This window comes from Chrysemys picta, chromosome 3 (assembly GCF_011386835.1).
Source record: "Chrysemys picta bellii isolate R12L10 chromosome 3, ASM1138683v2, whole genome shotgun sequence".
In the NCBI taxonomy this organism is placed as follows: Eukaryota; Metazoa; Chordata; order Testudines; family Emydidae; genus Chrysemys; species Chrysemys picta.
Genome location: NC_088793.1, coordinates 207211911 through 207226992, shown reverse-complemented (window position 1 = coordinate 207226992; position 15082 = coordinate 207211911). Strand labels below are relative to the sequence as shown.

Genomic DNA, 15082 nt, shown 5'->3' with positions numbered 1-15082 from the left:
TTGGCCACTGGACTGAAATCATCAGTCATCAACTGGTTGTAATTTCAACTCACTACCACGCTGAGGCAGGCAGAAATACTGGAAAAAATGGGCTGCGAGGGCACCAACACAACAAACATCAGTAGTGAGCAAACAAGGTTAAAAAAAGAAACTGAATATTTGGATTGATATTTACATCATATCTATCTCCAGTCCCTCTAACAAATCAGAACAAAATACAACAGCAAGGCACTTGACAAGCACAGAAAAACTGAAATGCTCTGTTTTTGCACTAGATAAGTACTGTAACTTTCAGTTGTGGTAAGAACAGTTACCAGAAGTAATTGTACAGTGTACAGAGATACTTCCCTCATTGAGTCTTTTCATGTGAATCCTGAGTAATCACCCTGAAACTCACCTTGATCGATTATGCATGTCTGCCTGGAGGTCTTTACAAGTGCAGGATACTCTCTGTAGTAATAATCTATATACGCTTCCAATTTTAAGTCCCTGAAGTGAAAGAGATGAGAAAAGGCAGCTAGATGATGAAAAACATTGCTTGTGCCTCTGATTTATGAGCTTCAACTACTGAGTGTATTCTTATTTAACATGTCTGGGATGAGTAGGTTGGGCATGAGGAGCAATGTGCTCTCTTTCCTTTCCTAGCTAACCGTTCCCCTGACACATATCTCCCCTTCCCCCACACACCAGCTTGTGATTTTAGGCTTTTCTGAATGAGATTCTGTGGCCACGGGCTGCTTTTCCCCACAACCTTCACCACCAATACTAATCTCAGCGGTCTAACGCCTCTGTCCCGACAGCTTATGCTAAATATTACTGGCAATTAGTTGTTAAGGCCAAACACACTGGGCTTGGCTCTCTGTACAAGACATAAAATACAGACAATTTTTCCCCTGTGGGATTTGGTGGGTTGTGGGATGAGCTTGGATCATTTTTTGGGCTGCAGACCAAAGACGTTTGAGAACCATTAATGTAGAGAGAAGAATGGTCTAAACACAGAACTGGAATCCAAGAACCTCCGAGTTCCATCCTGATTGTGACATGGACCTCCCTTCGGTGGCTTTGGACAAATCATTTAAGAACTCTTCCTCAGTTCCCCCTATTCTGTAAAATGGGAATAACAGGGGTGTATCTGAATGGATTATCTAGGAAGGTGGTGGAATCTCCTTCCTTAGAAGGTTTTTAAGGTCAGGCTTGACAAAGCCCTGGCTGGGATGATTTAGTTGGGATTAGGTCCTGCTTTGAGCAGGGGGTTGGACTAGATGACCTCCTGAGGTCCCTTCCAACCCTGACATTCTATGAATGCCAATTGTAAGAGGCATTCACTACAGCTAAACATTTTTTGACCCAGGAAGTTCTTGGACACTGACACACTTTCTCTGCTTGCTGAAATTTGTAAAGTTTGCTTAATAAGAAGGTGGTTTAGGGGTGACTTGATCACAGTCCATAAGTACTTACAAGGGGAACAAATATTTAATAATGGGCTCTTCTACTTAGCAGACAAAGATATAACACCCTCCAATGGCTAGAAGTTCAAACTAGACAAATTCACACCGGAAGTAAGGCAAAAATTTTTACCGGTGAGAGTAATTAACTGAGAGTAATTGGCACAATTTATCAAGGGTCGTGGTAGACTCTGCATCACTGACAAGTTTTACATCAAGATGGGATGTTCTTCTAAAAGCTCTGCTCTAGGAATTGCTTGGGAGCAGTTCTCTGGCCTGTGTTATGCGGGAGGTCAGACTAGATGATCCCAGGGGTCCCTTCGGGCCTTGGAATCTATGCTCCACTTTAAAGCTTATTCCCAAATTCACTCTCAAAAACAATGTATGCATGTCATAAAGAGACACTGTGCGGTATAGGACAGCTTGAGTTCATTTCTGTGACTTATTACTGGAGGTACCTTGCCAGCTGAACAAGCAATACAACAAGGGACCGAATGCCTTCTCCCATCAGGCTGTTCAATTTAAGCTCCTCGTAGATCAGATGAAGCACAAAGAAAATAGCAGGAATGTGGGTGAAGAGAAGCGTTGAGGAATCCAAGCTGAGGCTGGTTGAAAAGTCTTCTTTTGGAAATAAAGTTTCCAATGGATCCAACCGCAAGGCTCTGGCCAGAGGGTGAGACTCAAGGTTTCTGTGGTAGTCCGAATTGAGCAGATACTCCCAGTCCTTAGGCAAACAAAGAGAGAATGATGTATAGGTCCCTAAATATATCCTCCCTCTCCAAGAGAGTCCTGAACTGTGATGTCTTTCATTGGATATTGGCAGCGGCCGGGGGGGGGGGTGGGGGGGGGGAGGGGGGACTCATGTAAAATACATCAATTTACAACAAAATGTTCCAAGTGACATGATCTATAGCAAACATGAATGAACATCATTAACACTCCAAGCTACTTGGCAGAGAGACGCACGTGTAATTCCTAATTGTTGAAGAGGCTGGCAATTCTCGCAGTAAGCTGGGACCTAGGGACCACCCAGCCCTCAGACATTTCTGCTATTAATTACAAAAGGTACTAACAGTTCTCAGGCTCTACTATCAAAAAACCATCAACTCCTACATTCTCTGCTCCATACAGTACATCATGATGTAATGCTACAAACTGTATAACAGCATGCAAGGCACCACTATCCATGCTGAAAAGTCTGTCCAAAGACAATCGGAAAAACCCAGATCTCATAGTTTGGCTTCTTTCTCTTCCCTATTTCCAACATTTTGTTATTTTAATTAACAGATCTAGAGTAATCATATTGCCCCCCCACCCCACCTCCAATCCACCATTCTGCCCACCAACAGTGCCAGCCTCGATGTCTCATTTGTCCCACTTTCTTCCGCACTGTCCCTATATATGGACCATGCTTCCTGAGCTGGTCCACAAAACTACTCCCTTCTATTTTAAACCCCTCTTGAAGGTCCACTTCTCCTGTAGCACGTACGAGAAACTTGCCAATGCCTTTTGCCAATAAAATAGAATAAAAAATAAAATACAGCATCTTCGCTCCACCACACGCTGCACAAGCCTTTGCTAACTGCATCTCTTACTGACATGACATCATCCTTCGGTACCTATCCCCTCAGCTGCCTTATTACATCACTCATGGTGTCAAAGGTCACTCATTTAGGTCCCTGGTCCTGCAGTTTGTGCTATGCAGGCAGAACATTGTACCCATGTGGACCCTCACAGAAATAATTAGGATTTGTCCAACTGCACAGAACGTATTACAGGATTCAGGCTGTCGTTTGTATGCTCCTTGGCATGTTTTCCTTCTGTGCTGGAAGGTGCCTGGGACACCTTTGGGTGATGATTAAATAATAAAGCAGCTGAGACATTACGCTGTAAAGAACTTTTGCTTCTGTTTCTGCATAAACTACCCACTTCAGCCTGAACTCTTTACAAAAATCCATCATAATACGTGCAATTAACGAGCTGGGGAATTTTATACTGCTGGCTTGTTAAAATGTACTGAGCAGACAGGGATGGGATAGACTATTAGTAAAGGAACAGAGCATCTTGGGAAGATTTCACATGTTCTTGGGAGCAATATTTGGGCATGCTAATGGAATGAAGTATGAATCAAATAAGAACTACTACTTATATGTTGGTACGTCTGAGATGATTCCCCTAGTGAGGGGCACAGTGTTAGACACTGCACAGACAGCTGATGACACCGCTTCTTCCAAAAACTTACAATCCCATGCAAACACCATTTGAAAGTAGCCAGTCAGTTTGCTTCCTCTGATCTGCCTGCATTTTAAAGGTCTGATCTTTTATTCAATTGGTAACCTGCTTTTATTTTTAGTAAATGCTGACTCCATTTCTTACTTCGTCTGATCCTGTCTCGGAAGGTCTAGCCTTCTTTGGAGCAATGACAGGGGAAAGGGATCCTTCAAAATCAAGCTGCAAGAAATAAAAAGGCAAAATTAACTATTGTAAAACCCCTGAAATTACATACATGAATCACCAACAAGAACTAAAGGTAAAATGTAATGTCTCCACCAAAGTTAAGTATTGTTTCTTGGCATAGCATTAAAAATTACATTCTTTAACTTTCCCATAAAATCACATACAACAAAGAAGGGAAGCCAATTATCTATGTACAGAAGCCACAAGTGCATTTGGTTTGAGAATTTCATATTCTAACTTGCTAATATTTAGTGTTTTTTGGGGGGGAAAGAGAAATGCTGATATTAGTGCTGGGCTCATTCTGCAAATGCATTTCAATGGATTTCATTTCAGTGGTGCGTGCCCCTGGAGTTTGCTTTCTGCGAATATACCAGCAAACAAATGTTCTGACAGGAAGGTCCACTGACAGAAAGCTGAATGAATGCTCCGAAGTATTACAAGTATCTGCACTGCAAATCCTGTTCTGAAAGGTCTATGCAGCCACTTCGAGATCGGAACTATGAACTGTCACCTGTGTGTTCTATCAAACCAGCATGAATATTAACTATTCACAACTGAGAATGATCACACTTTGAAAGCAGCAGTATCAGTGGTGAAAGGGAGTGTATAATCCTCATAGACAATTGTTTATATGCGGCCTAGGTATTAGCACGATGGGCACAACTGGAAAAGTCATTTGATAATTCAGAGATGCCTTGTTTAAAACAGGTTAAGGCATGCCTGCTGCTGAAATGAATGTATTTGGATAATCATCTTGAACTTCGTGAAATTATTAATTATGCAAACAATTAACTAATACTAATATAAGCCTAGAAAACAAACTACAAAATTGTGAATTTACTTACATTACGTGTCCATGCCAATCTGTCAGTGTTGTAACCCATCATATTCATGAGGCAGGTTACAAATAAACTCCACTCAGAGTGATAACTTGGTCCTCCAGGAGCATTGTAAGCATTATACCACTTGACAAGCATTTGTACCGCAATTTCTTTGGGCAGGATAGACTTAATTCCTTGTAAACATCTTTTCACTGTTTTGGGGGGGAAGAAAATGTTTATACTATTTTGTCACATCCACGCTTGTATAATGGAGCCATGCCCAGGACTCCACAATTACTGTTGTAAACCCATTTCGAGCCCTACTTTTGGCCCTCTGATAACTGTCAAAAAAAAAAAAAAATCCACACAGTTCAGCCCTGCCCATCTATTGGCCTGGAAATTTCCATGCATAATCTCAAGCCAAAGGAAAACTTGCTTCCAACTGCAAAGCAATCAGCCACTGTTCAGTTTTAGGACACTGGAAATGTAATTCTAAACATTTTTTTTGCAACATGTCCCTTTTTTGCTCACTCCTAAAGCTGTTAACAGATCAAATTTCTCATGCTCGTACTCCTTAAATAACAGTGTACACACTTATTTTAGGCCAGTTTGTTCCCAAGTTACCAGAGAATACTACTGGCTATGAACCAGTGAACCTACAGAGCATAGCTAGATATAGGTCAGCAAGTCTGCAGCTGATCACATGAACTTACAGCATTAGGTGCCGCATCATGGTGGCCCAAATACTACACTTCACAGCTGTATAATGAAGTGTGCAGTTGTGTTTTAGGGGGTTGGATTCGGTTCCTTACCTAGCTCTGAGGTGGCGATTTCAGGAATGGTAATCCTAACCATGGAGCTATTGCTGAGTTCCTGTAACATAAAATAAATTTAAAAAAAAAATGTAAGTCAAATCACGAGGGGCATCTTCGGATAAAACCAAGATTACAGTCCATCTATACAGGAAGCTTTATACATTAAACTTATCCATAACACAGTTCTTTTTACTAAGCTTGAGACTTTCAAGGTCATGGGAGAGCTGTTAGACTTATAGGTACTCGAATTCCTGTAAGTGATAAGAGGTAGTTTTCCTAAAAAGGACATTCTATAGGGTAAGCATGTGCACTGAGCACGTGGAAGTGCAACACCGGTCTGTGAGTCAGAAGCTCTTTGAAGAGCTTACTACCCGGGAGAAACCAGGGCTCATTATACTTTGCTCGCCCAGTTTCAGGAACAAGCCACAGGAAAACACCTACCAGAGTTACTCTGTTGTGAACAGGGTCTCGCACAGCATGAATGAAAGTTCCAAGTTGTTGGAAAGTACAATCATCAATGTAAGAGGAGTCATGAAGTTTGGAAGAATCCCTCAACTCTGGAACTGGAGACAACAGCACTCCCTGCAAAGGGACAAAACAATAACTAAAAGCTGAAATTGTGGGTAGGTAAATTAACAAGTCTGGGCTCTGCATATTCTGAAACCAATCCTCATCCTTCCACTTTAGGGTTTCCAGTAAGACACTAATGACTAGGTGTGATGCTGGCAGACCAAGCACCAGCGCATGCCAAAGTCCCTGGAACACTGACAAACACAGCTGGAATCCGTCTGGCTCACCGGTGTGTTAGAATTGTTAAAAACAGATATTAGAATGATAAGAATGTGTCTAGTGTTCAGATTTTATTGAATGCTTGTGAGTTGCTGCCAGCATGAATCTCACTTATAACATCTGTATCCCATATTGTAAGGTAATATTTAAGTGAGCCTCTCTGACTGTGTAAATGACCAGGCAGAAGAGAGACATTAATTAGTGTAAAGGGCTGATCTTCAAAAAAATGGTGTTATACACTTCCCAACAGGAAAGATCCATTGACACTAGATGGAATACTGTGGGATGTTAAAGAGAGCAAAAGATATTTGTTGTGGATTATAGAGGCTTCTATTACCTTTTGAAGCTTAAGATTTTAATTCATTTGCGTATCTATCTTTACCCTGTAAATAACTCTCTAAAGTCCTTTTCCTATTTAATAAATCTTTATAGAGTTTACTATAGGATTGGCTAGAAGCCTTGACTTCAGTGTGAGATCTACAGTGCAATTGACCTGGGGTTGGTGACTGGTCCTTCGGGACTGGGAGTAACCTGAATGCTGTGATCCTTGGACCATCTAAAACACAGGTATGCTAGTCTGGATCAAAGTACCCAAGAGGACCATGTGTGACTCCAAGTTACGGCTATTATAGTGCCTGAGGCGTCTACGCTTGTTAATTGGTTGGTGAAATCGAAGAACAGAACTCTCAGCCAATGTGGGGGTTGTGCGCTCTTCCTAAGAGTGGGTACTCATGCTCTTGAATCACTGCAGGCAGCGTTACACTAGGTATTGAGAGAGACATGAGTTTTAAATGACATTGTCAGCTACTTGAACATTCTTGACAGCACAGTGACGAGAGAGTCATGCCACACCCCTAGTCTCCTACACAACTACCACACAATGCGCATCTCCATTTTGACCGATTTACACTGACACACACCGACAGTGACAAGCGGAATGTGGCAGAGGAGTAAGGAACCACCTGACTGAGGCAAGCACACTGAGGAGCGAGGGCTAGCCAACTTAGGTGTCAAGAGCAAAGGCAGGAAGTGGGGTCTGAGCTGCAGGAGATGGATGGGAGAAGCTGAGCAGCAAGAAGTCCCTCTGTGACGAGCGGTCACAGGCTCGTCAGAACAGAGATCTTCTCTGACACGTCACGAGGGGTTCAGCCCAGTGGCTCTCCTTTTTTCCCCACAAGCATAAAACCCGTTTCCGCCCCATGCTCTCGGGGGCAGGTGGTTCGACAGGGGGCTTCAGTGGGTTGCAACTATAGATTGTGGCGAGGGGCTGGGGGAGTAAGTGGAGTTTGAGCTGAGGAGACCGAGTGGGAGAAGCACAATCACAGGCGCAATCTCACTGTTCTCACAACATCCCCATTCACTCCCCAGCGGTACTCACAGCCCACCCTCATACCCAACCTGGGGCCCTGTCCATACTACTGAGTTCTGCCAGCATAGCTCTGTCGGTCAGGGAGCTGGAGAGATCTGATCCCTGACCGACAGAGCTAGGATGGCAGAAGCCCTAGTGCAGACGCAGTTATGCCAGCAGAACTGCACTGTTATGGGTATGGTTTGTTTTGTTGGAGGGGGCAGGGAGATGCAGGGAATGAGCTATACCCAGAAACGTGTAATGGGGCCTAGTCCAGCAGAAAACAGACTCGGGCGCTCAGCAACATCATGGCTTTTGCAAGTATATAACAAACTTTTTCAATAAAACAGTTCGCTTCTCTCACCTCCTCTAAGGGCCCGAGGTGCTTATTCAAAGGCTTGGAAGGAGTATTCAGGCTATCCAGAGGGGTGCTCGGCCGAGGCATTTGGTTCGACATTGTCAGCGACGGTGCTGGCAGTCCAGGAATAAAAACCTTCCCTACCTTTTTATAAAAAGAAATGGTTAGTTTTAACATGCAAACTCTTCTAACGCACACATGTTCAGGTCAATGACAGTAGCGGCTGCAATTATTAATACTTCAAAGAAAAAGGTTAAGAAAATTGGGTATATGGTGAAATTCAAAAATGGATAGACAAGTCCAAAGTTGTCCCATTTTAACTCCTTTTTCCCCAAGCTTAGACACATTACAGTATTTTCCAGTGCTACTTCTACACATTCCACATGCTTGCATCACTGCTGCACATTTAAGTCAACTTAAAGTTATGACAGTTTCAATTTTAAAAAATCTACTTTTAAACGGTATAAATGTCTAGAAAAATCTGTTTTACAGTTTCCAAACATAAAGCAAAAAGCATATTTGTCTTTCTACATAAAATAGGGTTAGCTATTTTTAAGTTAACTATAAAAGTGTAAAAAAGAAAGTACAACATAACAGTCTTTTGCAAAGTAACAAGTTTTGACATTTCAAACCCATTGACACCTCATGAGAGACTGAAAGCTTTGGAGAACTTCTGCTTACCTCTCATATTTATACGATTCTCTTTGTTCTTAATAACTCAAAAGCTGGACATGAAAACCTCACATCAAGAAACATTATCTCCAGACCTAATGCTTCTGAGGTGTCAGTGACCCAAGAGCAACATTTCCAGCACTGCAGGAGGCAAATCAGACCCCAACTCCTGCTTTTGATTAGATTTGATCTGAGGACCTGTCCACCTCCACAGGAAGTTGACGTCCAAAGTCTCCTAAAATGGCCTAAAGCAGTAACTGCTGTAGCAGCTTACTACATATCAAACACACTTGACATGACGCTGGTAACAGAAGTTACAATAGCCCCGTTGTGACATAGTACCCCAAGGGAAAGACATTTGAAATTTCCTAAGCATTTTAACTTGATTATATGATAGTACGTACCCGAACCACTCCAGAATACAGCACCAAGTTCCCATTGCCTTCCAGAACCAGCAATGTGTCAATGCTCTATAAATACCAAACAGTGCGTTAAAACATCTTGCATTTGAGTAAACGCTACATTTAGACACTGAAAGTACACCAAGGTGCTATATTTAAACACACATGCTTACCTCCACAGGGGCTGCGTCCTTTGCCTGTATATTGGTAACAGAACCAAAGATCAGCTGTGACTTATCGTTACTCTCTTGAAACTTTACACAGCTAAATATTTAGGAGGGGAAAAAAAAAATTCAACCAAAAACGTTATATACCAGAAACTCTCTCCTATGTGGTGTTATGAAAGAGGGAGAGGACATTAAAACAGTGATGTATGAAAACTAATTTTCACAGTGGTATCCTCCCCTCCTCTTTAACACAAGATAACACTGTTTCTACAGAAACTCTAATATGAGGAATGCTGGTTTTTCCGCTGCTAATTAACATCATTCAAAGTAATAATCTTTGTTAAATTACCCAGAATAATTCTAAGGGTCTAGGGTGGGAAAAGCAAGCATGCCACTGGAAGGACAATGAATTTCTTTTTAATCTTAGTTTTATTTAAATGCCCAAACCTGTGTATGCCATAGTTGCACACATTCATGTGACAGAGACATATGCATCCCATTAATGTAACAGACTTCACTAGCCCATATCTAGCTAGTTATTTTTATAGCTCTAACATTTATTCAGCAATTCACAGGGACCCAGAAAAACCCACACATGCTCACCGCAACTGGAGCTGGGATTCCACTAAAAAGCACAAGAACTTTTGTCCACAAAGGTCAGTTGTAATAAACACTTTTGAGGCTTGGGAATTCTTCTCTCTGTCAATATTGAAACAAGAGGCAGTGATCAGCACGGTGCTTTGGCTCACTGCTCTAGGGTCAGTGGAAGAGTGTTACTGAAGAGACTATTAAGCACAGCAAGCTGTAAGACACGGCTGGACATCAGCCAAACAGTGGACTGGACGGCCAGAGTTTGCCCACCCCAATGTGTGTCACTATTCTAGAAATTAGTATTCCTAGATCCCAATCTGCATGCTCCCTAGTTTGGGGCACTCAGGGCACAGGCTTTACCAGCCAACCCTAGTGTCAGATTTGTTTTATCCTTACTTTTCTGTTTGATTCCAAATGTTACTGCTCTACTTCGGTTTCTACCTTTGGGTCATATTTGCTCAAAGGCAGCTGTCCCCCACCAAAAGCCTGCAGTAGCTGCATGAAGCCTCTTTGAAGTGAACAGCACCAATTTCAACCACTTAATAGCATTCGAATTTGTATAGTGATCTCAACAGTAGCATCCGCATTTGGAGTCAAGCTGGCTAAAGGACTGTAGTATATGATCATAATGAATAACAGTGCTGATTTAGAAGGGAGGAATGTTGTCTGGTCAGGCTTGCTTTTGTGTACAGTTTGCACCTATTCTAATGTGCTATGCATCTGAAGAAGTGAGGTTTTTACCCACGAAAGCTTATGCCCAAATAAATCTGTTAGTCTTTAAGGTGCCACCAGACTCCTCGTTGTTTTCGTAGATACAGACTAACACGGCTACCCCCTGATATTATAATGTGAGCGCTGCTGCCACGGTATCCTTGCAAATGCCCAGCTGAGTCCCCAGTGATACCAGCACTGATCACTTCTCACAGGGGCTAGAACAAGCTCCCAGCCACCAGCTGGGCACATGTTCACCACCAAAAACTGTCAATGAACAGAATCCCTAACTGGTGCTGATGGCAAAGGAAATGAGATTCATACGCTCATTTTGCTCAAGCAGGAATTGGCCCTGCACTGCCTCTCTTGCACTAGCTGTGCTCCAGCCCTCTAGAGCCACGCGATCTCCTCACACAGAAAGCTTCAGCCCATGGCTTGGCATTGGCTGCAATGATACCAACATTAGTAGTATCTCCACTTTGGGCAGCTCACTCGGTATTCTGCCAAGCACAACGGCAGCAGCACCGAACGCCGCTCGTGATACTCCTGTGATTTTAGCTACTTTCTTTATTTAGTATCTTCACTAATGATCTAGGAGAAAACGAGCATGCTAATTACATCCACAGATGAGACTGAGAGGCGCTGTAAACACCAGAGACAGCAAAATAATCAGAAGGTGCCGAGAGACTTACAATTATGGCCAGGTACTAACAAAATGACGTCAATTTATCACTGAGGCATTACTGCCAATAGGAGGGGCTGGCTCGCATTCAACCCAGTTGTAACAGAACTCTTTTGGATGGGTTGCGAGCAGCAGGGATTTGAAAGCGGGTCTCTGTTTTCCCAGGCAGGAGACAGTCATGTCTTCAGATCCAGAGCTCCTGTTCTACTGCTGATAACCCAGCCAGGGTGTCCTGTTTCCAGTGGTGGCGCATAAAGAGATTTCAGTTGCAGCACATCTTGGGCACTTGGGATGAGCTTCCCAGCCGGAAGCGTAACTCACATTTACACAGCTTGGTTCTCTGTCCCCAATCTAGTGGCTGGATCAGATAGTGATCAATAAGCCAGCTACAGCTTCTGAGCTAACGGATCTGATTCGGAGCTGAAAGACAGCAGAGGCTCATGCTTTTCGGTTCCAGGTTCAATCCCTTTGGCTGATGACCCATCCAGGAGCATTTGCATTATACAACTCCCCTTACCCTAGAGGACCAAAAAACTAAGCTCGAGACATTCCATCGAACACATCGGATGGAGCCGAGACTCGAGAGTAAGAATCCTAGCCCGACAGTATCTGTAGAAACTGACATTCCACTACCCCTATTACCAGATACTCAAGATCTACTGTGCCACTCCCAGGCACAGAGGAATTTACTCATCATTGGGATGGAATGCAGCGGCTATTTAACAGCACACAACTGCTTGGGAGAAAAGTGAAGGATATTTCATCCTCTTGCAACAGGAAGAAGAATTTAGATAGGCAGAATGTAATTACCCAAATAGGAGTTTGGCTACAACATTGTGGTTAATACGATAATTTGTTTAAAAGAGGCATGGGATCTTTAATGTCTTCAGATGGGGAAGATACAGTTTGCTAGCTCATCAAAAAGACAGCATCTTCAAAACCAGAGTGCCCCATACCCCATGCCAATGCATTGGTTCAAACACTGACCTCCTGGGAAGAGTGATACCTACTGAACCACCCACAGCACTTCTGCAACACGCTAGTACTTGAAGAACAGGAGTACTTGTGGCACCTTAGAGACTAAGTGCCACAAGTACTCCTGTTCTTTTTGCGGATACAGACTAACACGGCTGCTACTCTGAAACCTGGTACTTGAAGGTCTCACATCAAAGTAGCAATCAGACACAACCCCGCTTAGCTCATGAGAGCCAATGTGACAACAATCCAGTTTAGAAGGCTACAGGACACAGAGGTTAACATATTTAGAAGTGCCCAAGTCCCATTTTCAAAAGTGAGCTGGACACTTGGGGTATGTCTATACTTGCAGTTACACACCTGCGGCTGGCCGGTGTCAGCTGACTCTGGAGTGCAGGGCTCGGGCTAAGGGTCCGTTTAGCTGTGGCGTAGACATTGCCCGAGCTCAAACGTCTACACCACAATTAAACAGCCCCTTCGGCTCACGAGTCTGAGGCTGAGTCAGCTGACACGGGCAAGCCCCGGGGGGGGTTTAATTCCAGTGTAGACGTACTTTAGGCGCCTGACTTTCACTGAGTCTTAGTCTCCCAAGTAGTTTTTGACAGAGGGACTTAGGCACTTTTGAAAATGTTACCCAACAATACTAAACAATCCTTCGTTATGAAGCACTACGGTGTACTCAGTCGTACACACACCTGCTTTAAGAGGCAACAGCTTGCAAAAAGTTTGTACTGAGGACAATTTCACTTTAGCCTTTGTCAGTGGAAACGCAGGTCTAGTTAAACCCAAATATAAGCTTCCAAACCTCATGGTCATGATGGTCTCTGTCCAGAGATGGTCTATGCACAGCTCTGGAACAATTGGCTCAGTTTCTGGAGCAAGGAAGGAGTCGCTGGAAGCACTGTTTGGAGAATGGCTCACACTGTGCCGCCGCGGCGACTGGGTGTTACTGGAGAAGTTGAATCTCTGCACTCCTGAGAAAGATTGCACCCCTAAGGCAGGAGAGTGAGAACGGCTGCAAAGCAAGACAAGGGCCATTACTGAAAACAGATCGTAAAGTCAGGCAAGCTCAGGTGTGTGCAGCAGAATCCTTTTCCACAAGGGGAGCCGGGAACTCTCACACTAGCACTGAATTTTCTCAGTTGCTAATTCAATACCAGCCCATTTGCTCACAGGAACACACCAACCCTCCAAATAATTTGCTAAATACTTCTGGCAGAGGCTTCAAAAGGAGGAGAAAAGGAGAGGAAAAATAGAAAACACCCCGTAATGCGCAATCTGGTTTGTGAAAGCCTATCCCCAGCCTGCCCAGTATAAATATTACCGATTTTAAGGGCAGTTCTGTGTTTATGCTAAAAGCTGTCTTGAGCTGTGCTGCAAGTGGAGAGCCCTACCTCCATGCACACGACTTATCTAACGTGCAAGTGGCTGATTCTTGAAGGAAATAAAGCTCTCTCGGGCTTCCCGAGGGAGACATAGGAAAGTGAGTAACAAGACAGTAAAGTGCACAGAGGATGTTGAGCTTTCACTCTAGAAAGATGCCACAGAATGTCTGCTGAAGGCCATTGGTGGGCATGGAGAGGACGGAATGACCTAAGGTGCATCATTCTATGTTTCTAAAATACCTCACTATCCCTACCAAGGCCCACAGGGCGCTGTGTGAGATATTTAAACACAATACAACTAGTTTTAAGAAGTCAGCATAAACCCAATATGAATACAACTGATTAAGGGGAAGGGAAGGAGATCAACCATGTGAAGAGGGTTAAAAAAGAGACTGCAGGGAAGTTAGAGATGTGAACCACTGATGGGCTAGATAAAAATACATGAAAAAAGTTGAGGAAGTTACCGAAAAAAAAAAAAAGAGAGAGAAATGGACCAGTGATATTGGGGAAGCAAATTCCACACCCTTGGACTAACTTCAGCAAAGGTGCCAAGCTGAACTGCAGCAGCTGGATCTCAGAGTGGAGGGCAGCGTGGAAGTTTTGTGCTCACAGGTATTGGCACTACAGGAGAAGGTTGCGATTGTAGATGGGGTCTACACTTTTACAGTGCAGTTCTACTCTAAAAAAGCAACTATGTTTAAATGGCACCTTCATATCCAGCTATCTACACGTGTCAGGTCTGCTGACTTCGGGACAAAAACACATGGCTTTGCTGCTTTTTCCTCCTGAAAATCCTGTAGAGCCAACACAACGAAGAGTGAGTTGCATTTGATTCCAATTTGCAACCCAGAGTTGTTTACTCAATGCCAATCAGTTACACCTGTGTAGCCCATTGAAGGCAAGGGGATTGTAAGGAAGGACCAAATTTGGTCTGCAGAACACTTATTCCTGGGGACGATGCACATCATGGAAAGAACCCAGCTTGACTCAGAGCACAGGCTGAGCCTGAGGGCTGGCCAGCAGTCCAACATCAAGAGGAGTTTTTTTGCTTGTTTTTTTTAAATAGGGTGGGCTGCTCTCTGGTCACCCTTTTAAAGGTGAGAAGAGCAAAAATATACCGTATTTATATGCAAATATCACCAGTAATCTGGCTGAGGGAGACACTACCCAGAGAATAAAATTCTAACTATCCTAAATTTTGAAATTTGTTTTTATCCTTTGTGAAACCCTCCCTGTCAACTGGAGATATTCTAGCGTGCGACATCACAAACACCAGAGGCCTACGCAGCATACTGCAGAAGGCCAGGGACAACACCTACTGATGCCAGAAACTACCCAAAATAGATACATTCATGTTTCTTACATGGTTCAGTATTGTCAATTCACACTTAACATCCTTTCAGCTTGTTCCATAAAGTAAACCCAGTCATTTAATTATCCCTGGACGCCAGAACCTTTATTTGCA

General features: G+C 43.4%; 1 protein-coding gene across 3 annotated transcripts in view; it reads right to left on the bottom strand.

Annotated features, from left to right (window-relative positions):
• The window catches only part of ANAPC1 (anaphase promoting complex subunit 1), a 75539-nt gene that overhangs the window by 40581 nt on the left and 19876 nt on the right, over positions 1 to 15082 (bottom strand). For all 3 annotated transcript variants that reach the window (XM_065589896.1, XM_065589897.1, XM_065589898.1), the window contains exons 10-20: positions 13038 to 13247; positions 9877 to 9972; positions 9280 to 9370; positions 9110 to 9175; positions 8040 to 8177; positions 5980 to 6120; positions 5536 to 5596; positions 4748 to 4935; positions 3822 to 3896; positions 1904 to 2169; positions 398 to 489 (exon numbers count right to left, since the gene is read on the bottom strand). In XM_065589896.1, the coding sequence (XP_065445968.1) occupies positions 398 to 489; positions 1904 to 2169; positions 3822 to 3896; positions 4748 to 4935; positions 5536 to 5596; positions 5980 to 6120; positions 8040 to 8177; positions 9110 to 9175; positions 9280 to 9370; positions 9877 to 9972; positions 13038 to 13247 (1424 nt within the window). The remainder of the gene's footprint in view (positions 1 to 397; positions 490 to 1903; positions 2170 to 3821; positions 3897 to 4747; positions 4936 to 5535; positions 5597 to 5979; positions 6121 to 8039; positions 8178 to 9109; positions 9176 to 9279; positions 9371 to 9876; positions 9973 to 13037; positions 13248 to 15082) is intronic.